We start from the raw sequence: 25,925 nt of genomic DNA on the forward strand, positions 1-25,925 counted from the left end.
AAGACAGGTTCATCCTTCCTAAGAGAAGCCATTATGTGGGTGACAGTGTGAGCTCCTTGGGGCAAGCAACCAATCCTCTTCATCCACTTGTGTACTGATAAGAGCACTACTTAAACACATAATGAGATCTCCTTGCATTTCTGGCATTCCAGCATGTTGTGTGGCTTCCACAGTCAAACCAGCACCGCCTACATGGCAAAGAGGGATGTTCCCACTCAATTGCTCAAAATCCCTTATGGGGAAACTTGGGGACAGGGTGGGACACCCTAAAAGCATCCCATGGAGGGGTCCACATGTGCCGTGGCCACAGATCAGGGTGAGGCAGGACTAGATTAGAATGTCTGGAAGGAATCCACCATTGTAGTGCTGTCCAAAGTACAACTTTTTGTTGCAGTTCCCACTAGTTGTAGGATGTATTTACATCAGGCATGGGCAAATTTTGGCCTTCCAGGTGTTTTGGACTTCAACTCCCACAATTCCACAATACCGGCTGTTAGGAATTGTGGGAGTTGAAGTCCAAAACACCTGGAGGGCCCAAGTTTGCCCATGCCGGCTGTAGAATGAATGTAGTTTGACCACAACTAGAATATTGTGTCCAATTCTGGGCACCACAATTCAAGAGAGATATTGACAAGCTGGAATGTGTCCAGAGGAGGGCGACTAAAATGATCAAGAGTCTGGAGAACAAGCCCTATGAGGAGCGGCTTAAGGAGCTGGGCATGTTTAGCCTGAAGAAGAGACGGTTGAGAGAAGATATGATAGCCATGTATAAATATGTGAGAGGAAGCCACAGGGAGGAGGGAGCAAGCTTGTTTTCTGCTTCCCTGGAGACTAGGATGCGAAACAATGGCTTCAAACTACAAGAAAGGAGATTCCATCTGAACATGAGGAAGAACTTCCTGACTGTGAGAGCCGTTCAGCAGTGGAACTCTCTGCCCCAGAGTGTGGTGGAGGCTCCTTCTTTGGAAGCTTTTAAACAGAGGCTGGATGGCCACCTGTCAGGGGTGATTTGAATGCAATATTCCTGCTTCTTGGCAGGGGGTTGGACTAGATGGCCCATGAGGTCTCTTCCAACTCTTTGATTCTATGATTCTATGACACTACTTGAACTGCCATGGCTCAGTGCTATGGAATCCTGGGAGGCGTAATTTTACAAGATCTCCCCTGTGAAAGGGTTTGCCATAAAACTATAATTCCCAGCATCCCATAGCATTGAGCCATGGCAGTTGAAGCAATGTCAAACTGCATTCTATCTACTACAGTATAGATTTAATAAAAGTAATAGTCCCATACTCTGGACCAGGGGTTCTCAAACCTTTTAAACAGAGGGCCAAGTCACAGTCCCCCAAACTGTTGGACGGCCGGATTATAATTTGAGAAAAGCATGAATTCCTCTGCACACTGCACATGTCTTATTTGTAGAGCAAAAAAACACTTAAAAACAATATAATAATTAAAATGAAGAACAATTCCAACAAATATAAACTTATTAGTATTTTCAGTGGGAAGTGTGGGCCTGCTTTTGGCTGATGAGATAGGATGGTTGTTGTTGTTGTGTGCTTTGAAGTCATTTCAGACTTAGGTTGATCCTAAGCGAGGGCCGGTAAATGACCTTGGAGGGCCATATCCGGGCCCCGGGCCTTAGTTTGAGGACCCCTGCTCTGGACAGTAAGTAACAGCTGGTAGGAAACCAACAACAATGACATCCTAATAACAATAATATCCTACACATAAGAAAAACAAAGAGTCATGCAAATTTACTATACTTTTCAAAATAGTTGTCAAAGTATCCAGAAAGGCTACAAATGAGATACAGTATCCAAAACACAAATCGACAAATACAAAGTTTGCCCATGCCTGTGGAATTAATGCAGTTTGACACTGCTTTAACTGCTACATCTCAACATTATAAAATCCTGGGAGTTGTAGTTTAGTGAGGCACCAATGCACTTTAGTGTTGTTGTTGTTCATTCGTTCGTTCAGTCGTCTCTGACTCTTCGTGACCTCATGGACCATCCCACGCCAGAGCTCCCTGTCGGCCGTCACCACCCCCAGCTCCTTCAAGGTCAGTCCAGTCGCTTCAAGGATGCCATCCATCCATCTTGCCCTTGGTCGGCCCCTCTTCCTTTTGCCTTCCACTTTCCCCAGCATAATTGTCTTCTCTAGGCTTTGCTGTCTCCTCATGATGTGGCCAAAGGACTTCAACTTTGTCTCTAGTCTCCTTCGTTCCTCCAGTGAGCAGCCGGGCTTTATTTCCTGGAGGATGGACTGGTTGGATCTTCTCGCAGTCCAAGGCACTCTCAGCACTTTCCTCCAACACCACAGCTCAAAAGCATCTCTCTTCCTTCGCTCAGCCTTCCCTAAGGTCCAGCTCTCACATCCGTAGGTGACTACAGGGAAGACCATGGCTTTGACTAGGCAATGGATCTTGGTTGCCAGTCTGATGTCTCTACTCTTTACGATTTTATCGAGACTGGACATTGCTCTCCTCCCAAGAAGTAAGCGTCTTCTGATTTCCTGGCCACAGTCTGCATCTGCAGTCATCTTTGCGCCTAGAAATACAAATTCTGCCATGGCCTCCACATTTTCTCCCTCTATTTCCCAGTTGTCAATCATTCTTGTTGCCATAATCTTGTTTTTTTTTATGTTTAGCTGCAACCCAGCTTTTGCGCTTTCTTCTTTCACCTTGATTAGAAGGCTCCTCAGCTCCTCCTCGCTTTCGGCCATCAGAGTAGTATCATCTGCATATCTGAGGTTGTTAATGTTTCTTCCAGCAATTTTCACCCCAGCTTTGCATTCCTCAAGCCCCGCACATCCTCGCATGATGTGTTCTGCATACAAGTTAAAAAGGTTGGGTGAGAGGATGCAGCCTTGCCGTATGCCTTTCCCAATCTTGAACTTCTTCTCACTTTAGTAGAGAATGATAAAGACCTTGTAAAACTACAGCTCCCATGATTCCATTGAACCACACTGATTTTGCACTGTCTCAGCTGTGTTTTAATACCACCGAGCAATCCAAATGCTTTTTTGGCAGCTAGCAACATGGTTTGTTTAATCCTTATCGCCGGTTTCATTTTACTGCTGTTTGAACAACTGATTGCATGGCGTTTCCTCTACCAATTAATCTGGACAGGCCATCTCTCGTTCTTGTGTTTTATTGCTTTTTTTGTTGCTTTAACTTGTGGGTTGGCTTATCACTTTATTGAGTCTAACGGATTTCATAAGGGAGCCTCTGGCATACTGTCACCTTCCTGAATGGACAGGACTACAAAACCAATCCTCTGGGTGGGGATGATTAGATTTGTAGTCCAGCATAATCAGATGTATAGCTAAGGCTGTTCAGAAGTATTCCAGAATACCACTTTGAATGGTAGGAGGAAATATAGATTTTTAGTAAGTAATAGATGAAATGCCTATCAGGGAAGAAGTCTCCAGTGAGCATTTTTGTTTGTTTTTATCCTCTCTCAACCTCAGAGGAAAGCAATGGCAAAATATACTCTGACTTCCACTCAAATGTGAAGCTATCATGGGTTTTTCTTAACTGGATGTGCTAAAAGTGGGTTTCCCCTGCTTTCTTTTGAGGCTGAGAGTGTGTGACTTGATTATGGATGCCCATTCTAACCTTTTTGTTTCCTCCATGCTGTTGAGTTTCCGTGGCCAAGCGGGGATTCAAACTCAGACCCTAGTTCAATTCTCAAACCACTACACTATATGTTATTGAAGTATTTCATGGCCAAAATCATTGGGTTGCTGTGAGTTTTCTGGGCTGTCTGGCCATGTTCCAGAAGTATTTTCTCCTGACGTTTTGCCCACATCTATGGTAGGCATCCTCAGAAGTTGAGGGGTCTGTTGGAAACTAGGACTGCACTATGTGTTGTCGAAGGCTTTAATGGCCAGAATCACTGGGTTGCTGTGAGTTTTCCAGGCTGTCTGGCCATGTTCCAGAAGCATTTTTACCTGACGTTTCGCCCACATCTATGGCAGGCATCCTCAGACGTTGTGAGGTCTGTTAGAAACGAGGCAAGTGGGGTTTATATGTATATCTGAGACTACACTAAGCTGTCTCACTTCCGTTTGGGGCAATGAGTTATAACAGTCACAAATAACAGAACAAATCGAGATTAAGTAATGATTCATTCTGATTGTCCCTTTTCCAAGGAGGCAATCACCATTTGCAAAACAAAGAGCTGATATCATTATATCTGACGGAGGCTTATCTTGAAATAGCGCAAGGATGGAAACATTTGGATTGACTCTCAGTTGGCAGCTGGATGAACAGAGTTTGGACATCCTTGCTCTTTTAAAGAGTTAGTTGCGCTGTAAGGATTAGGAGCACTTTTATGTTATGTGAGGCCGACATTTTCGCCTTTATTACAAAAGGTCAAACACTGGAAGATCCCATCAAATCTGGGTGCATTGACATTGTCAAAAATGCAGTTTCAGACCATTTAGCTGCCATGTCTCAATGTTATAGAATAATTGGGCTTGTAGTTTGGTTTGGCACCAGCACGCTTTAACAGAGAAGGCTCAAGGCCTTGTAAAACTACAACCCTCAGACTTTCTGTGAGTGTTGTTTTATGTTAATTTGTTATTTTACTGTAATTTTTGATGTATTTAGCCTGCACCTTATGTGATTTATGGCACTGTTGTGTGCTCTCTGTGAGCCACTCCAAGTCCTTCCAGGGGGATAGTGACGGGATATAAAGTATTATTAATATTATTATTATTAATATTTTTATTATTATTATTATTTGGAACACAACAAGATGAATCCACAGCAAACAACGTCACTCTGCTGGCTGTTGTATTGGATCGCACGTCGGATACTTCCCAAGTGTCTTGGACTGTGTGATGTATCGGTGAATAATGCATACAGATCCCAGTAGGTTGGCCTTTTGCAGCTGGCAGATGGTAATCTTGGCAGTGCCGATTGTGTTTAAGTGCAGGCCAAGGTCTTTAGGCACTGCACCCAGTGTGCCGATCACCACTGGGACCACCTTTACTGGTTTGTGCCAGAGTCTATCATCATCATCATCATCATCATCATCATCATCATCATCATGCAGTTTGACACTCATACCTCAATGCCATGGAATCCTGAGAGTTGTAGTTTTCCAATGTCATTTGCCTTTTCTTCCTAAGTGTGAGGTAGGTGCATCACCAAACTGCAACTACTATGATTCCATAGCATTGAACCATGGCTGTTAAAGTGGTCCCAGATTGCATTCATTCTACAGCAGTGTTTCTCAACCTGGGGGTTGGGAACCCTAGGAGAGTCGCAAAGTGGTATCAGAGGGGTTGTCAAAGACCATCAGAAAACACATTATTTTCTTTTAGTCGTAGGAAGTTTGGCCCAATTCTATCATTGGTTGGATTCAGAATACTCTTTGATTGTAGGTGAACTACAAATCCCAGCAACTACAACCCCCAAATGTCAAGGTCTAATTTTCCCCAAACTCCATTAGTGTTCACATTTGGGCATATTGAATATTCATGGCAAGTTTGGTCCAGATCCCTCATTATTTAAGTCCGCAGTGCTCTCTGGATGTAGATGAACTACAACTCCAAAACTCAAAGTCAATGCCCAACAAACCTTGCCAGTATTTCTTGTTGGTCATAGGAGTTCTGTGTGCCAGGTTTGGTTCAATTCCATCATTGGTGGAGTTCAGAATGTTATTTGATTGTATGTGAACTATAAATCCCAGCAACTACAACTCCCAAATGATAAAATCAATCCCCCGCCTCAATCCCACCAGTACTGAAATTTGGGTTTATTGGGTATTTGTGCCATATTTAGTCCAGTGAATGAAAATCCATCCTGCATATCAGATATTTACATTATGATTCGTAACAGTAGCAAAATGACAGTTATGAAGTAGCAACGAAAATAATGTTATGTTTGGGGGTCACCACAAGATGAGGAACTGTATTAAGGGGTCGCGGCATTGGAGAGGTTGAGAACCACTGTTCTGCAGTGTAGAGATACACCCCACGCATGCTAGAATGTAATCCAATGCACTTTTCTTGCTCCCTTTTCTCGTGCCTGCAGTTGGCAACAGTTCTCTCCTTCATTTCCATAGTTTCCTTTTCTATATCTCTCTATCTGTCTTTCCCCTTCTCCCTCATCCGTTGCCAAACTCTCCCGGCTGCCTTTCCCTTTGCAGACGTGTCTTTCGACATCTGAACCCGTGACAGTCGGAGTCAAGAACTGACACAGCAGGGATTTTCAGTTCTAGAATACGTCTCTCTCCCTTTTCCCGGCCTGACCCTTGTACTTCCAGCTCCATTGCTCAATCAGGCTGGATCTATACTGCCATATAATACAGTTCCAGAATGCACAATAAATGCATTGGTTTATATGAGTCTACGTTGTCATATAACCCATAACGCAGTTAATTTGGCAGAGAAGTCTTTACAAAAATAGAGTTCACGTGATTCTGTAGTCTTGAGCAATGACAATTAAAGTGGTCTCAAACAGCATTAACTCTACAGTAAAGATTAGGCGTGGGCAAACTTGGGCCCACCAAGTGGGGTTGGAGGGGATTGGTTTTATCATTTGGGAGTTATAGTTGCCAAGATTTGTAGTTCACCTACAACCAAAGAGCATTCTGAACTCCACCAACGATGAAATTGTACCAAACTTGGCACACAGAACTCCCACAAGCAACCAAAAATACTGGAAGGGTTTGGTGGTCGTAGACCTTGAGTTTTGGAGTTGTAGTTCACCTACATCCAGAGAGAACCGTGGACTGATACAATGATATATCTGGACCAAACTTGGCACAGATACTCAAAATGCCCAAATGTGAACACTGGTGGAGTTTGGGGAAAATAGACTTGCCATTTGGGAGTTGTAGTTGCTGGGATTTATAGTTCACCTACAATCAAAGAGCATTCTGAACTCCACCAACGATGAAATTGTACCAAACTTGGCACACAAAACTCCAGTAACCAACAGAAAATACTGGAAGGGTTTGGTGGTCATAGACCTTGAGTTTTGGAGTTGTAGTTCACCTACATCGAGAGAGAACCGTGGACTCAAACAATGATACATCTGGACCAAACTTGGCACGGATACTGAATATGCCCAAATGTGAACACTAGTGGAGTTTGGTGAAAATAGACTTGCCATTTGGAAGTTGTAGTTGCTGGGATTTATAGTTCACCTACAACCAAAGAGCATTCTGAATGCCATCAATGATAGAATTGGGTCAAACTTCCCACACAGAACCCCCATGAACAACAGAAATACTGTATTTCCTGATGGTCTTTAGTGACCCCTCTGACACCCCCTCGCAACCCCCCCCCCCCAGGGATCCCGACCCCCAGGTTGAGAAACACCGGTCTAGAGTGAAGGACCAGTTGCTAACAGAACCACCCCTCTGGCAGGGCACACCAGTTTAGTCACCATAGGTCAAGACTATCATAGAATCATAGAATCAAAGAGTTGGAAGAGACCTCATGGGCCATCCAGTCCAACCCCCTGCCAAGAAACAGGAATATTGCAACCAAATCACCCCTGACAGATGGCCCCTGTTTAAAAGCTTCCAAAGAAGGAGCCTCCACCACACTCAGGGGCAGAGAGTTCCACTGCTGAACGGCTCTCACAGTCAGGAAGTTCTTCCTCATGTTCAGATGGAATCTCCTCTCTTGTAGTTTGAAGCCGCTATGAAATCCTGGAAGTTGTAATTTTGCAACTGGATGCTGTTTGACTCCACTTGAACTGCCATGGCCAAAGTTTGCCCATTCCTAGTAGAGATCTACCCCAAGGAGGTATTTGCTTTGCTTTTGGAGATTTATGGCCAGCTGTGGTCAGTAAAAGCTCAAAAGTGATGGACTGTTTGATAGAGAAGTGAAAGAAAACAGAGCCCTCTGCAATGTAACCTCGAGCCAGGGGAAATCCCACGTTGATAATAAGGGTCAGCTGGAGAGAGTCCAAGGCTGAGAGCTCATCCTGAATTCTTTGTGGATCTCACGGAAAAGTATCTGGACTGGGGAAAGCCTGGCTTGAAAGGGGCTTTTCACAGATTTGTGTATTATTGGTCGCAATTATTGATATTATAGTAAGGTCCCTTTATCCACAGGACTGACACCCTTGGCTTTGTTTATCCAACTCTGGCAAAATATGTCCTTTATAGGCATTTTCTTGGCCCTTGCACACAATTCCATGATATCCTTGCATCATAAGGTCTTTATTTCAAAAGGGTTCGCTATTATTTGCAGTTTTGCATATCCATGCAAAGTCCAGGATTGTATTCCTCAGGAATACAGGGATCATATGGCAATAGCATGTCTTTCTTCCCCCAAATGTCCCCATTTTAGCCTCACAGCAGCCCTGAGAGGTAGACCACGTTGATGAGACGGACTGGCCAATGGGTTTCATGGCTCCAAGGGAACCTGAAGCTGTATCTTCCAATTCCTAGACTGTATGCATGTGAACGTAAATACAGTTTCCCCGAAAATAAGACATCCCCTGAAAATAAGACCTAGTAGAGATTTTTCTGAATTGCTAAATATAAGGCCTCCCCCAAAAGTAAGACCTAGCAATGCTTTGTTTTCATAAATATTCAGATCGGTAAATGTACCATAGATTGTTGTACACGGAAATAATGGTACTAACAAGAAATTCTTGATAGGTTTCAGATTAATGCATTGTCAAAGGCTTTTATGGCCGGAATCACTGGGTTGTTGCAGGTTTTTCCGGGCTATATGGCCATGTTCTAGAGGCATTTTCTCCTGACGTTTCGCCTGCATCTATGGCAGCATCCTCAGAGGTAGTGAGGTCTGTTGGAAGTAGGAAAATGGGTTTATATATCTGTGGAATGACCAGGGTAGGAAAAAGGACTCTTGTCTGCTGGAGCTAGGTGTGAATGTTTCAACTGACCACCTTGACTAGCATTTAATGGCTTGGAAGTGCCTGGGGGGAATCTTTTGTTGAGAGTGATTTGATGTGCCCGATTGTTTACTCTCTGTTGTTTTGCTGTTGTAATTTTAGAGTTTTTTTAATACTGGTAGCTAGATTGTGTTCATTTTCATGGTTTCTTCCTTTCTGTTGAAATTGTCCATATGCTTGTGGATTTCAATGGCTTCTCTGTGTAGCCTGACATGGTGGTTGTGAGAGTGGTCCAGCATTTCTGTGTTCTCAAATAACATGCTGTGTCCAGGTTTCAGATTGTCTGGTTATGCTGGTTGTGATGACAACTACTGTATGGTATATAATAAATATTCAAAATTGTTGTTCAAAAATAAATGTGAATTCTTCTTCGTGGAAAAATGAGACATCCTCTGAAAATAAGACCTAGCGCATATACTTAGCATGAGGATTTCAACCCTTGGCTACAGCTCTAACCCCAGACACTCGGAAGTGTCCATTCTGACATTAAGAGGTGAACACGTCTGGAAAGAAGCCCTGGGATTTTCCAGACTCTCTGAATTGCTCTGTCAAACAGGTCCTGCCTCTGCCGAGGCGGCGTAATGAACTAGCAATGTGGGTCCACCCTGCCTTAAGGAGACAGTGGGATTCTCCTCTCTCCTTGGCCAGGTGTGGCCGTGACGGCTTCCGTCGCATGCTTTCCTTGCGCCATTACCTGATGCGCAGGTGTGCAAGTTAGATTGGTATTTCATTAACTCACATCCGGTCTTTCGCCTCGACGTATCAGTGAAAATGAAGTCACTCCTAAGTACATGTGACCCAAAAGGAGAAAGAACCACTCGGCGACCGATCCAATAACAACATTAATTTAAAACCGTTCAAACCACATTCGGACATGCATTGCCTATTAAAATGTGTGGCGCACCCACAGAAGAGCCACGTGGCCCAACCACTTAAAGGCAAAGGGGCTGTTTAATGCAATTTACTATGGACAGTGTAGATCAGTGGTTCTCAACCTTTCTAATGCTGCGACCCCTTAATACAGTTCCTCATGTTGTGGTGACCCCCAACAATAATATTATTTTTGTTGCTTCTTCACAACTACTATTTTGCTACTGTTATTAATAATAATATAAATATCTGATATGCAGGATGTATTTTCATTCACTGGACCAAATTTGGCACAAATACGTGATATGTCCCAATTTGAATACTGGTAAGGTTGGCAGGGGATTGGTGTTGTCATTTGGGAGTTGTAGTTGCTGGGATTTATAGTTTACCTACAATCAAAGAGCATTATGAACTCCAACAATGGAATTGAACCATTCTTGCCACACAGAACTCCCATGACCAACAGAAAATACTGGAAGGGTTTGGTGGGCATTGATCTTGAGTTTTGGAGTTGTAGTTCACCTAGATCCAGAGAGCACTGTGGACTCAAACAATGATGGAACTGGACCAAACCTGCCATGAATACTCAACATGCCCAATGTGAATGAACACCGGTGGAGTTTGGGGGAAAATAGACCTTGGCATTTGAGAGTTTTAGTTGCTGGGATTTATAGTTCACCTACAATAAAAGATCATTCTGATCCCTACCAATGATAGAATTGGGCCAAACTTCCCACATGGAACCCCTATGACCAACAGAAAATACGTTTTTGGATGGCCTTTGGCGACCCTTCTGGAAACCCCCTCATGACCCCCCCAGGGGTCCCGACGCCCAGGTTGAGAACCATTGGTGTCGATAAAGCATGAGCAAACTTGGGCCCTTCAGGTGTTTTGGACTTCAACTCCCACCATTCCTAACAGCTTCAAGCCCCTTCCTTTCCCCCCTCAGCCGCTTAAGCGGCTGAGGGGGGAAAGGAAAGGGCCTGAGGCTGTTAGGAATGGTGGGAGTTGGAGTCCAAAACACCTGAAGGGCCCAAGTTTGCCTATGCCTGATTCGCTCTGTATAATTAATGTACCACTTGAACTGCCATGGCACAATACGACGGTGTCCTGGGAGTTGTAGTTTTGCAGCCCCTTGGAAAACTACAACTCCCAGGACACCATCGCATTGAGCCATGGCAGTTCAGGTGGTATCAAAATTGCATGCAATCTTATTTTGGAATGGTGCCCTCCAACTGTGCGAGGGTGCTGCTAGTAGCCAGTGTGTTGCACTGCATTGACAGCTCCTGATGCTTTCTCTCCTCTCCGCAGACCCACCATGCCAGCCGAAGACCCCCGAGCAGATACAGGCCGATGGGCCAACGTCAGTTACCGTGTCCGGCAGCCCAACGAGCCAGAGCCCGCTCCCAGGAGGAAGAAACGGAACTGGTTCCGCAAATGTTGCTGTTGCTGTTCGGGTCAGTCGGACGCCGGCGACTGGGGTCCGGCCCCTGGAGAGGTCCCCGGGGCTCGGCGAACGGATGCCGTCATTCGTGGTGAGTAGAAGGCTTTGAAGGCATTGTTCTGTCACGCACTAGGCCTGTAACAGCTGTACCTTTCCATAGGACGTATACTTTAAGCCCAGCGGGAAGCCAGGGGCGCCTCGAAGAGAGGTTCTCAGGGATTTTTCTGAAGTGATGGTCTTTAGAGTCTTTAATGATGCAACAAAGTCTTTATTATGGAACAAACAACAAATCTTCAATTGTTCAAACAACACTTCAAGGCTTTCTTAGTCTAGTCCTCAATGGACTGGTCCCTGACTTTGATTAACTGAACTTTCTCTGTAGGAAAAACCCTATTTAACCTCTCCCAGGCTGCACTCTATCTATGCCTCATCGGTGTGGGTCCTACTACCGACTCCAAATACGTCTGGGTATCGAGTAGACCTACCAGCCGAGGCTTGAAGATATTTCAGCTGGAGTTCCATGGACCTTTAATGCTGTTCTCCCTTTGAAATTTTTTGGAAACTTCAGGGCTGTTCCCTCTGATGCTGTGAGGCTGAGAGGCTGTGAGCTCTCAACCAGAGCTTTTGGAACCTTTCTCCTGGAATTTCCTTTTCCCTGGAAGCTCCTTTTTCCCTGGCTGGTAATTGAGAAAGGAAGCTTTTCTACAGGACGAGCTGGTCTACGTCCTATAGTTTAGCTACCTTGTGTGAGACTGCCCAAAAATGGTTCCTTTCCCTCCCAGAGCCCAGAACAAGGGGTGGAACCAAAGCTTAATTATGATGGACAGGAAGCCTGCCCTATGACTGCAAAACAGATAACAGAAAGAAATTGAAGTTGGAGCTCCTGGTATAGCCGTACCAGCACAGGCATCTATATAAATAACGTTTTATTATTACTTATTATTATTACTGTTGTACTCCAGAGCATCATCATCATCTTTATTTATACCCTGCCACCATCTCCCCAATGGGGACTCAGGGCGGCTAACATGAGGCTGAGCCCAAAAATAATACAACGAGATGAGATACAAAACAACAGAAAATTAAACACAACAAAATACATAATGTAACAAAATAAAATGGACAATACAGAATGACACAATAAAATCAATCACATAGGGTGGGTCAAATGTGGAAGATAATATGGTAAAAACATTAAAACCCTGGATGAGATAGGAAATAGAAAAAGTGTATTCGTAAAGGAGGAGCCCAAGAAGGAGGAGCAATGGGGTTTGGTCTTCATTAAGGCTAGGGGAATATGTAATATATGTAAGCAAAGTAGGAAAAATGGTAAAAACCGTATACTCCAAAGATAAAAGGTAGTCCATGAGCTTCAAGGCAAAAAGGTAAAACACAAGATCCAAGGGTATAAAATCTATAGAACAAGGTAGCATGAAAATCCAATACACAGAATAGGAGCCTGGCAAAACTTGGAATATGAAACTAGGAACGCCTGGAAACAAGACCGTCATGAAATCCCAACGTTGCCGAGATTGAGCTAACGATTTCCCTTGTATCAATATAAAGCTTTTCCTCACCCCAGAACTGAAAGGAAAGCATTTCTCTTGCCCTTACAACCAGATAAGGATTTCTTATCTCTCTTTTCCTGTATTCGTTGTGCCTGGGAACTTTGTCTCTGTTTACAAACGTCTTGCTTTCTATCCTCACTCTCATTAAATTCTGCACCTGACAATGCATCCTCAGAAGACAGCTGTTTCTCAGAGAAAGACTGTTGAGGGTCTCTCCCAGGAATGTGACCTTGTGAATCTGCAGGAGAAACACTCTGTTCACGAGACATCTCAGGCCTTGGACTGCAATGGTCAGGAATGATGGGCTTTGCAGTCCAAATCTCATCTGTATGGCTACCCAATTCCTACTCCTGGCCTAAATCTTGTCTCAACTGGAGTAAACCCATTGATTGTATATTGTTGTCTCATTATTGGGTCTACTTTAATAGGGACAAACAAATGAGACCAGGAACCCTAACTTGCTGGAGACTTTTGTATGGGTGAGATCTCCTTAAATCTCATCCTGTATTTTTAGATACAGACAATACTTTCAAAGGGGATGTCCCTTGTTCTTTCCTCCTTTGCCCAGAGGGCATGCTGGTGCTCAGTGGGATTGACCTGATGTGCAGCCCGTCCAGTAGCAACCGGCGCTCCCACCACACGAATGAGTATGAATATGAGAACCTCATCATCCGGCGTGGGCAGCCCTTTGACTTGAAGCTCCAGTTCCGGCAGCCTTACGACCCCGACGACCACCGCGTCTGCCTCGAGTTCCTCGTCGGTGAGTGTGGAGACAGCAGAATCATTGGGGGTTGGCGGGATTTCGAGCTTTTTATGTTGCTGCTCTTGAGTCAAGCTCCCCACTTTCTAGTGGCTGCCCCCAGGTTTTAAACTATAGATCAGTGTTTCTCAACCTAGGGGTTGGGACCCCTGAGGTGGTCGTGAGGGGATGTCAAAGGGGTCACCAAGACCATCAGAAAACATAGTATTTTCTGTTGGTCATTGGGATTCTGTGTGGGAAGTTTGACCCAATTCTATTGTTGGTCAAGTACAGAATGCTCTTTGATTGTAGATGAACTATAAATCCCAACAACTACAACTCCCAAATGTCAAGGTCTGTTTTCCCCAGACTCCACCAGTGTTCACATTTGGGCATATTGGGTATTCATGCCAAGTTTGGTCCAGATCCATCATTGCATGAATCCACAGCACTCCTCTGGATATAGGTGAACTATAACTCCCAAACTCAAGGTCAACCCTTCCAGTGTTTTCTGTTGGTGATGGGAGTTCTGTGTGCCAAGTTCGGTTTAAATCCATCGCTGGTGGAGTTCAGAATGCTCTTTGATTATAGGTGAACCATAAATCCCAGCAACTACAACTCCCAAATGACAAAATTAATCCTCCCCCCAACCCCACTAGCATTCACATTTGGGCATATTGGGTATTTGTGCTCAATTTAGTCCAGTGAATGAAAATCCATCCTGCATATCAGATATTTACATTATGATTTATGACAGTAGTAAAATGGCAAGTATCAAGTAGAAACGAAAACAATATTATGGTTGGGGTCACCACAACATAGGGGACTGCATTAAGGGGTCACGGCATTAGCAAGGTTGAGAACCACTGCTATAGATGCTTCAGTTACATTCCAAAAAGAGAGAATTGTCTCGCTCTTTCAGCGCCTTCTCGCAGAGTCTTTTAAGTGGTGACTCCCATTCTGTGGAACTCCCTCCCACAGGATGCCCGCCTGGCCTTCTCTCTGATCCCTTTATGCCAACACGCAATGACTTTTTTGCTCCAGCAGGCTCTTAATGAGTACAATTGGTTCTCCATATCCACGGATTCTGTATCCATGGATTCCATCATCTATGACTTATTGTCATTTTATATTGTAATGTATTCACATGTTTTATGTAATTATGATGTTGTTGTTTATTGTTTACATTTTCGGTTTGCATTTTCGGTTTTACTCTGTTGTAATTTGTTGTTTGGGCTTGGTCTCATGTAAGCTGCTCCGAGTCCCCATTGGGGAGATGGTGGCGGGGTATAAATAAATATTATTATTATTATTATTATTATTATTATTATTATGACTTGAAAATATTCCCTCAAAAATCCAAATGGCAAAACTCGATTTGGCCATTTTAAGATCCAGTTCCAGCCAATAGTGTTGATTGTATTTTTGAAATTTCTCAACTAGGTGAAGGTGAATAATATAATATAATATAATATATTCATCATCATCATCATTATTTGATACACAACAACATTGTTACACAGCAAACAAGATCACTATGCTGACTTTTGTATTTGATCACACATTAGATTCTCTGTGTGATGTATCCGTGAATAATGCATGCAAATCCAAATAGAGTGGCCTTTTGCAGCTGACAGATGGTAATTTTGTCAACACCGATTGTTTTTAAGTGCAGGCCAAGGTCTTTAGGCACTGCACCCAGTGTGCCGATCACCACTGGGACCACCTTGACTGGCTTGTGCCAGAGTCTTATTATTATTATTATTGACACAAAAACACAGTATGACAGAGTAAATGAGATTATTATTATTATTATTATTATACTGACACAAAAACACAGTATGTCACAGCAAACGAGATCTATATGCTGGATTTCGTATCACATGTTGGACACCTCCCAAGTGTCTAGGACTGTGTGAGATGTATCAGTGAATAATGCATGCAAATCCAAATAGAGTGGCCTTTTGCAGCTGACAGATGGTAATTTTGTCAACACCGATTGTTTTTAAGTGCAGGCCAAGGTCTTTAGGCACTGCACCCAGTGTGCCGATCACCACTGGGACCACCTTGACTGGCTTGTGCCAGAGTCTTATTATTATTATTATTGACACAAAAACACAGTATGACAGAGTAAATGAGATTATTATTATTATTATTATTATACTGACACAAAAACACAGTATGTCACAGCAAACGAGATCTATATGCTGGATTTCGTATCACATGTTGGACACCTCCCAAGTGTCTAGGACTGTGTGAGATGTATCAGTGAATAATGCATGCAAATCCAAATAGAGTGGCCTTTTGCAGCTGACAGATGGTAATTTTGTCAACACCGATTGTTTTTAAGTGCAGGCCAAGGTCTTTAGGCACTGCACCCAGTGTGCCGATCACCACTGGGACCACCTTGACTGGCTTGTGCCAGAGTCTTTGCAGTTCGATCTTTAAATCCTTGTATTGTGTCAGCTTTTCCAGTTGTTTCTCTTCAATCCTGCTGTCGCCTGGGGTTGCAACATCGACAATCCATACTTTGTTTTTTAATACGATCGTGAGGCCAGGAGTATTATTATTACTATTATTATTTTACTGACACAAAAACACAGTATGTCACAGCAAACAAGATCTACATGCTGGATTTCATATCACAAAATCACAAGTCAAACACTTCCCAAGTGTCTATTATTATTATTATTATTATTATTATTATTATTATTATTATTATTCTGCATCCATCGTTTCAACAACTTCTTCTTCTTATTATTATTATTATTATTATTATTTGAAACACAACAAGATGAGTCCACAGCAGACAAGATCACTCTGCTGGCTGTTGTATTGGATTATTATTATTATTATTATTATTATTATTATTATTATTATTCTGCATCTATGGTTTCAACCATTCATAACTTTGATAATATTTTTTTTTCAACTCCAAGAAGTAAATCTTGCTTTTGTAATATTCTATAAGGAAAGCTATTTTATTATGCTCTGGTATATAATGGGACTTGAGCACAAACTTTGCTATCTATGGGAGATCCTGGAATCCAATCCCAATGGACACCAAGGGCTCACGGTGAATATGCCGCCATGATAAGTGTCAACCCCATTCAATTCATAAGAGTCCCCAGTGATGCAATGGGTTAAACCCTTGTGCCAGTATGACTGCTGACTGAAAGGTCGGTGGTTTGAATTTGGGGAGCAGGCTGAGCTCCTATCTACTAGCTCCAGCTTCTCATTCAGGGACATGAGAGAAGCCTCCCACAGGATGATAACACATCCGGGCGTTCTCTGGTCAACGTCCTTGCAGACAGCCAATTCTCTCACACTAGAAGCAACTTGCAGTTTCTCAAGTTGTTCCTGACATGAAAAAAGGAATATATTATATTATATATAGAATTGGCAACTTTATAAAAGTAATATCTATATGCAAATCAAACTAAGGGTGCATCTACCCTGTAGACTTGATACAGCCTAAAACCACTTTGTCATGGCTCAGTGCTAAAGAATCCTGGCAATTGTAGTTCCGTAAGCTCTTTCGCCTTGAGCACGGTACCTCACCAAACTATAAATCCAATAATACCAAAGCATTGAGCCAGGACAGCTAAAATGGATCAAACTGCATTCATTCTGTAATGTAGAAACACTTTAGGATTGCCATATTTCTTGAAGTAGCTCTTCTACTTTGGTTAGAACAGGCATGGTCAAACTTGGGCCCTCCAGGTGTTTTGGACTTCAACTCCCACAATTCCTAACAGCCGGTAGGCTGTTAGGAATTGTGGGAGTTGAAGTCCAAAACACCTGGAGGGCCCAAGTTTGACCAAGCCTGGTTTAGTGGCTGAAATTTCCTATGCCATGCTTCTGTTGGAGAATCATAGCATCCTGAATTTGGAAGAGAGAGAGACGTCCAAGGAAGGCACAATCAAAGCACCCCTGACAGATGGCCATCCAGCCTCTGTTGAATTTCTTCCTGCTGCAAAAGGCACCTGGGAATTAATCACCAGGTGGCAACCCCACCCTTTTAATTGAACGTCCTACTGGAGGTGATGGCACACACTTTCAGTTCACTGGTGGAACTGGTCTCCGCTTGGGACTCTCTCTTATCACCCTGTCGCCGCTCAAGTGGGTGAGGAATTTGGCTCTCGGCCTCCCCGGAACGAGGAGGACCTGTTGCTAAATGCGTTTCGGGGAAGAATTTGGAAACAGGGCTGGGCCAAGAGACAGCCAGTTCTTTTGACTTCCGCCCCATCGTCTGGTTGTGAAGTTTTTGTCCCTTCGTCCCCTTTCGTACGCTCTCGAACCCTTCCTCTTCCACTCTTCCCCCCCAACGTCCCAAAGACACAATCCCACCCTTTGATTTAACTAGCAAGTCTTGCCCAGCCCTGTAATTTGTGAGCTCTGGGATCCAGACACACGCGACAACGGGGACATTTAATGGTCTCCACATTGTTGCCGCTGTCTGTCCATGTTCCCAGCACATCCTACCCATCTCAGTGCTGATGTGGCATTTTAGAAGCCAAATGAATCAATAGAGCAGTGTTTCTCAATCTTCCGAATGCCGCGACCCTTTAATACAGTTCGTCATGTAGTGGTGACCCCCAACCATAAAACTGTTTTCGTTGCTACTTCACAACTGTAATTTTGGTACTGTTATGAATTGTCGTGCAAACATCTGATATGCAGAATGTATTTTCATTCACTGGTCCAAATTTGGCACAAATACAAATATGCCCAAATTTGAATACTGGTGGGTTGGTAGGGGGGATTGATTTTGTCATTTGTGAGTTGTAGTTCTTGGGATTTATAGTTTACCTACAATCAAAGAGCATTCTGAACTCCACCAAACTTGGCACACAGAACTCCCCTGACCAATCAAAAATACTGGAAGGGTTGGTGAGCATTGACCTTGACTTTTGGAGTTGTAGTTCACCTACATCCAGAGAGCACTGTGGACTCAAACAATGATGGATCTGGATGAAACTTGGCACCAAACGTGACACGAATACTCAACATGCCCAAATGTGAACACTGTTGGAGTTTGGGGGAAATAGACCTTGACATTTGGAAGCTGTAGTTGCTGGGATTTATAGTTCACCTACAATCAAAGAACATTCTGAACCTCAGCAATGATAGGATTGGTCCAAACTTCCCACACAGGACCCCCACAACCAACAGTAAATACCATGTTTTCTTATGGTCTTTGGCAACCCCTTTGATGACCCCCACCCCCACCCCAGGCATCCTGACCCCCAGGTTAAGAAACACTGCTTTAGACCAAATAAATACAACAGATATCAACTCAACAGGTGGAGTTGCTCTTAGAGATGGAAGAAGATGCACCTGTTGGATTTCAGTTGGCTGCTATGGAACGCAGTCTGGAGTACATTTAATACATAGAAAGGCTTATGAAAGAGATGGGTAACTTGTGGCAATATGGATATTGTTGGATTGCAACTCCCATCAGCGCTAGTAAGGGATGATCGATTTCTATGCTGAGATGGGATCCAGGAAATCAAGGTTCTAGTCCTCATTGAGGCCTTCTTTCCATAGCCAACCCAACAGGATTACAAAGTGGAATGAAACGAGGCTACCCTAAAGGGACGGAATATAAATTGTCTAATAATTATGTAATAAAAACAAATGACTTTACTTCCACTTCTCGGTACTTCCACTTCTCTGAAATGACATCAGCGAGACAGAGACCTACCTAATGGGATATTTAATCTCTAAGTTAATTAATTTGGATGAAAGATGTTAAAAAAAAAATAACAACGTGGTAACGCAAGGATCTTGCCTCGGCGTAGCCAGACCCGACTTCCTCCATCATTAGCCTTAAAAGTAACTGAAACATCCAAGTGGGATGTTAGGACATCTCTTAATTGCATCTTTCATCGAGTGCTTTTTGATATTACTGGGACCTGGAAGTAATATGCTCCGTCTTCTAATTAAAACGCAACCAACTCAAAGCTTAATTTACAGGCAAATCACTGGGGTGAAAATACCTTCCTCTAATTTGTAAGGCCTCTTTCCCTCTCCTTCTGATTTTGAAAGATGCACAAGTCGGTCAGAAGAAAAAGGCATTCAGTACATATTCCGTGGCCCTTTCATCTCAACCCGTGATTCCAAAACCCAGGTCTTTTTGGACTTCGCATTCCAGAAACTCAGAGAGGCTGCAGATATTTGCTTTTGCCTGAGCCGACTGGGAAGAACAAAAAACCTAGCCTTCCTCTCCTCTCCTTCTAGTGGAGTTAACTAAGTAGAAATTACTTTTGTGTTGCCGTGAGTTTTCCGGGCTGTCTGGCCATGTTCCAGAAGCATTCTCTCCTGACGTTTCGCCCACATCTATGGCAGGCATCCTCAGAGGTTGTGGGATTTGTTGGAAATGAAGCGAGTGGGGTTTATATATCTGTGGAACGTCCAGGGTGGGAGAGAGAACTCTTTTCTGTTTGAGGCAATTGTGACTGTTGCGATTGCCCAGATTAATTAGCATTGAATGACCTTGCAACTCCAAAGCCTGGCTGCTTCCTGCCTGGGGGAATCCTTTGTTGGGAAGTGTTAGCTGCCCCTGATTGTTTCATACCAGGAATTCCCCTGGTTTTCTTTAAGTATTCCTCATTATTTACTGTCCAGGGTGGGAGAAACAAAGGATTCCCCCAGACAGGAATCAGCCAGGCTTTGAAGCTGCAAGGTCATTCAATGCTAATCAAGGTGATCAATTGCAATATTCACACTTGCCTCAAACAGACAAGAGCTTTTTCTCCCACCCTAGACATTCCAGGGATATATAATCCCCACTTGCCCAGTTTACAACTGATGTCACAACCTCTGAGGATGCCTGCCATAGATGTGGGCGAAACGTCAGGAGAGAATGTTTCTGGAACATGGCCAGACAGTCTCGAAAACTCACAGCAACCCAGTGATTCCGGCCATGAAAGCCTTCGACAACAAAGTACTTTTGTACTTTGCACTTCGCAGGAGTTGATAGTTAAGGAATCATAGAACTGGAAGAGATCACAAGGGCTATCTAGACCCACTCCCTGCCATGCAGGAAGACACAATCAAAGCCCTCCCAACAGATGAAAATTTGGCCTTGGCTTAATAACCTCCAGAGGAGGTGACTTCATCAGACTCCCAGGCAGTCTTTTTCACTGCCTAACAGCTCTTAAGGTCAGGAGATTCATCCTAAACCAGCGATTCTCAACCTAGGGGTTGTGACCCCCAGGGGGGTCATTGAGCCATTTTTGGGGGGTCGCCCCCTTCAAAATGGCTTCCCCCGCACGGCCTTGTGGCTCGGGAAGCCTTTTCTGCCCAACCCCCGCGCCCTTCCAAGCTCAGAACTACAACTCCCAGAAAGAAAGTTCAGCTCAACCCAACACTCTCCAGTAAGGCAGCATCGGTATACCAGGTATGTGTTCCAAGTTTGGTCCAGATCCTTTGTTGTCTCCAGTATTTTCTGTTGGTGATGGCAGTTTTATATGCCAAATTTGGTTCAATTCCATTTTTGCTGGAGTTCAGAATGCTCTTTGATGGTAGGGGAGCTATACATCCCAGTAGCTCCCAACTGCCAAGGTCTGTTTTCCCCAAACCTCTCCAGTATTTTTTGTTGAAAATGGGAATTCAAGTTTGGTTCAATTCCATTGTTTTTGGAGTTTAGAATGCTCTTTGATGGCAGGGGAACTATACATCCCAGAAACTGCAACTCCCAAATGTCAAGATCTGTTTTCCTCAAACTCCACCAGTGTTCAAATTTGGGCATATTGAGTATTTGTGCCAAGTTTGGTCCAAATGCACAGTCATTTGGGTTCACAGTGCTCCCCGTATGGAGGTGAACTATATCTTCCGTAAATCACTGTCAATTCCTCCCAGCCCCCTCCAGTATTTTCTGTTGGTAATTGGGGTTCTTTGTGCCAAGTTTGTTCCAGGTCTCTAATTTCTGGGTATCTCAGTGGTATGTGGAAGTCAGAGCTGAATCAGTTGAAGGTACTGCAAATCCCATCATCCGCTGTTCCACTGTCCATACTGCCCAAACATTGTTTTTGTGATCAATCACTATGCTTTAGTTATGTTCAATCTGTAATAATGAAAATCATCATGCATATCAGATATTTCCATTGTGCTTCATAAGAGTAGCAAAATTGCCGTTATGAAGTAATAATGAAAACGTGGTTGGGGGTCACCACAACATGAGGAACTTTATTTAGAGGTCACGGCATTAAAAAGGTTGAGAACCACTGTCCTAAACATATAGATGAAATCATTTTTCCTGCCATTTGAATCCACTGCTACATTGTATGTCTGGAGCACCAGAAAACAATGTTCCCATCTTTTCGATTTGACATCCTTTCAAATAGTTGAACATGGCTCTCATGTCCCCTTCTCTCAGCCTTCTTTTCTCCAAGCTAAACAGTCCCAGCTCCTTAAGCCAATCCTCATAGGATTTGGTTTCCAAACCTTTGATCATTTTGGTCACATTTCTAGCTTGCCAAAATCCTTCTTGCCCAGAAGCGGACACAGTACTACTCCATTTTTTCCTTCGTGTCAGGAGTGACTTAAGAGACTGCAAGCCACTTCTGGTGTGAGAGAATCGGCCGTCTGCAAGGACGTTGCCCAGGGAACGCCCGGATGTTTAACCATCTTTGTGGGAGGCTTCTCTCATGTCCCTGCATGGGGAGCTGGAGCTGACAGAGGGAGCTCAACCTGCTCTTCCCAGATTCAAACCGCCGACCTGTCAGTCAGCAATCCTGCCAGAACAAGGATTTAACCCATTGCACCACCAGGACCATAACTTCCTTCAATGTGGACATTATAATCCTGTTGATGCAGCCTAGGATCACATTGGCCTTTTTAGCTGCTGCATCACACTGCTGACTTATTTTATTATTATTATTTCAGATATTTGTACCCCATCCTTCTCAACCCTCGGGCGGGACTCGGGGGGACGGGACAATTCAATGCCTCCAATGTACACATAATAAAATACATAATAAAATCGAATAATTACATACATTAAAAACATTAAATCACATTAATTAATTAAAATCTGTTTCTGTTTCCATAACGGCCTGGTGGCCTTATCTGAGCCGAATTCAGTAGTTAGAGACTCCATAGAGTATGTCCATAGTCCATTTCCGTAGCGATTGTCATTATTGTCACTGTCATTATCATCAAGATTACCCGAAGGCCTGGTCCTACATGCATGTTTTTAACTTCTTTCTAAAGGAAAGGAGGGATGTTGATAATCTAATTTCAGCGGGGAGTGAATTCAACAGATGGGGGGGACACCATCAAGAAGGCCCTGTCACTCGTTCCCAATCAAGCGCATTTGCGACAGAGGTGGGGCCGAGAGCAGGGCCTCCCCAGAAGATCTTAAACTCCGAGGTGGGATGTAGAAGGAGATACGTTTGGACAGGTATGCTGGGCCAGAACTGTATAGGGTTTTATAGGTCAAGACCAGCACTTTGAATTGTGACTTACATTCAGCTTTTGGTCTAATAAGACTCCGAGATCCCTTTTATGTGGACTATTTCCAAGCCAGGTGTCAGCCACTCTATATGCTGTTGCTTTGCTTTAGCTGAGGCTGAATGGTCATCTGTCAGGAGGGCTTTGATAGTGTATTACTGCATGGTAGAATGGGGTAGGACTGGATTCTATGATGAGATTTGAGCATCCATGGATCATCGTATCTTTGTATGTTTCCGTCCTGGAATCAAACCTCAGCAAGTATCAAGGGCCCATTATACTGGGACAAAATGGGTGTCTATCGAGCTCAGCACTGGCTCCTTGGATACCCAAACTGGGATTTTCGGCATGCAAAGCAAAATCCCTTCCAGAAAGCGACATTGACTGCTTGGACATTTGCACCCTCTATTGCAGTGTTTCCCAACCTGGGGGTTCGGACCCCTGAAGGTGTCGCAAGGGAGGTTTCAGAGGTGTCGCCAAAGACCACCAGAAAACACGTATTTCTGATGGTCTTAGGAATCACTTTGGCAGAGGCGGCTGAAAATCCCTCCGCCTGTCCTTCTCTTCCATTTTGGAAACAGACGGTGAGGGGGGTCGCGGCATTAGGAAGGTTGAGAAACACTGGTCTAAAGGGCAAAACAGATCCTGACGAGGAAAGCAATGGCATCACCGAGGCAGGCGGAGATGGGGAGGGATCAAATACAGTATAACACCTGAAATATTGTGCCGGCCAGACCCTACGGTGTAGGAGGGAAGCGCAAAGCGTCGTTATGGAGGCGCAAGCCGCACCCCGCAGGGAAACTGGTTGGGTTCCTTCCTGCCCTGACCTGCTGCTCCTCAGAAATGGCCGGCTTATGGGAAGGAAAACAAATCAAAATATGCTCTGGAAACTGATGCTTGAGGGTCTCTGAACTCGTTTCTGACCTTCGAGCTGCATCTACACTGGAGAACTTATGCAGTTTGACTTTACGTTAACTGTCATAGCTCAATGCTATGGAATCCTGTGAGTTGTAGTTTAGTAGGGCACCAGCACTATTTGCAAGGGATGGCTAAAGACCGTAAAGGCACCGCTCCCAAAGTTCTGTAGCATTGAACCATTGCAGATAAAGTAGTGTCAAACTGCATTAATTCCACCGTGTAGAAAAGGCATGCGCAAACTTGGGCACTCCACGTGTTTTGAACTCCAACTCCCAGAATTCCTAACAGCCTCAGGCCCCTTCCTTTCCCCCCTCAGCTGCTTATATATCTGTGGAATGATGTCCAGGATGGGAGAGAGAACTCTTGTTGTGATTGGCCAGCTTGGTTAGCATTGAATGGCCTTGCAGCTCCAAAGCCTGGCTGCTTCCTGCCTGAGGAAAATCCTTTGTTGGCAGGTGTCAGCTGCCCCTGATTGTTTCCTATCATGAATTCCCCTGTTATTGAGTGTTCCTCTTTATTTACTGTCCTGATTTTAGGGTTTTTTATTCTTGAAATCAAATGACCAGTTTCAGCCAATACCTCCCAACAAAGGATTCTCCCAGGCAGGAAGCAGCCAGGCTTTGAAACTGCAAGGCTAATCAAGGTGGCCAATTGCAACATTCACACTTGCCTCCAACAGACAAGATTTCTTTCTCCCACTCTTAACATTCCACAGATATATAAACCCCACTTGCCTAGTTTCCAACAGACCTCACAACTTCTGAGGATGCCTGCAATAGATGTGGGTGAAATGTCAGGAGAGAATGCTTCTGGAACATGGCCAGACAGCCTGGAAAACTCATAGCAACCGATCTATTCCTGTTCTTTGCACAGCAAGGTTGTTGGGCTAGACAACTTCAAATGTGCGCTTTTAATTTTATTCTAGTGCTTTTTTTCTACTGGCCGTTTTCAAAGGCACATTTTTGTTATGCGCCTTCAGGGGCTTTTCTTGGCTAGATCTATTCAGTGGATGCTTGCTTTGGCCTTCTGACTCTCTGGGTTGGTGCTCATCTCCATTTCTAAGCCGAAGAGCCGGCGTTGTCCATAGACACCTCCAAGGTCATGTGGCCGGCATGACTGCATGGAGCGCCGTTACCTTCCCGCTAGAGTGGTACCTATTAATCTAATCACATTTGCATGTTTTCGAACTGCTAGGAGCTGTTTAGCCATTTTTAGAAAAACCAGTCCATTTCAAAGTCTGACTGCAATGAAAAAACTCAAAAGCTGCAATTTTGGGTTAAATGTTTTCAAAATTGCCTAAACCCAGGTCATCCTAGTGACATGTTTGGCCCCTTGCCCACCGACCCTCCTGTTCCCAGCCTTTTTTTCCTCTGTTCTGAAACAATATGAGATTAGAAAACAATAAATCGGGTTCACTTCTGCCCTGTTTCAGGCCTGGCTTGATAAAGCCTCCCGTTCCTGAAATGCAGTACATCAACAAACAAGGAAAAGGTCAGCCAGAGAATCTGCCCAACCTTTGGCTTCTTTTTATGGGAAACCAGGAAGGGATGTCGGAGAGAGAAAGTGGGACAGAGAAGATTTACACCCTCTGGTTCTGAGATTATTTATTCCCTTGGTTTATTCAGTGTGCAAACACTTGACTGAGGTCTTCTGAGCATAAGCAGGGCGCCCTTCTTCCAGATTCTGAGGAATGCTTAAACACTAAAAGAGACACAGAATGGACTTGTGAAATGGCCATGTCCTAGAAGCAGGGTCTGGAGAACAAGCCCTATGAGGAGCGGCTTAGGGAACTGGGCATGTTTAGCCTGAAGAAGAGAAGGCTGAGAGGAGATATGATAGCCATGTATAAATATGTGAGAGGAAGCCACAGGGAGGAGGGAGCAAGCTTGTTTTCTGCTTCCTTGGAGACTAGGACGTGGAACAATGGCTTCAAACTACAAGAGAGGAGATTCCATCTGAACATGAGGAAGAACTTCCTGACTGTGAGAGCCGTTCAGCAGTGGAACTCTCTGCCCCGGAGTGTGGTGGAGGCTC

General features: G+C 44.0%; 1 protein-coding gene across 1 annotated transcript in view; it reads left to right on the forward strand.

Annotated features, from left to right (window-relative positions):
* TGM1 (transglutaminase 1) overlaps window positions 1–25,925 on the forward strand; it is a 66,787-nt gene that overhangs the window by 16,856 nt on the left and 24,006 nt on the right. Inside the window, exons 2-3 of the mRNA XM_060779967.2 lie at window positions 11,075–11,298; window positions 13,344–13,535. Coding sequence (XP_060635950.2) covers window positions 11,082–11,298; window positions 13,344–13,535 — 409 coding nt within the window. The 5' untranslated portion in view covers window positions 11,075–11,081. The remainder of the gene's footprint in view (window positions 1–11,074; window positions 11,299–13,343; window positions 13,536–25,925) is intronic.

The sequence above is a fragment of the Anolis sagrei genome, chromosome 6 (assembly GCF_037176765.1).
Source record: "Anolis sagrei isolate rAnoSag1 chromosome 6, rAnoSag1.mat, whole genome shotgun sequence".
NCBI lineage: Eukaryota > Metazoa > Chordata > Lepidosauria > Squamata > Dactyloidae > Anolis > Anolis sagrei.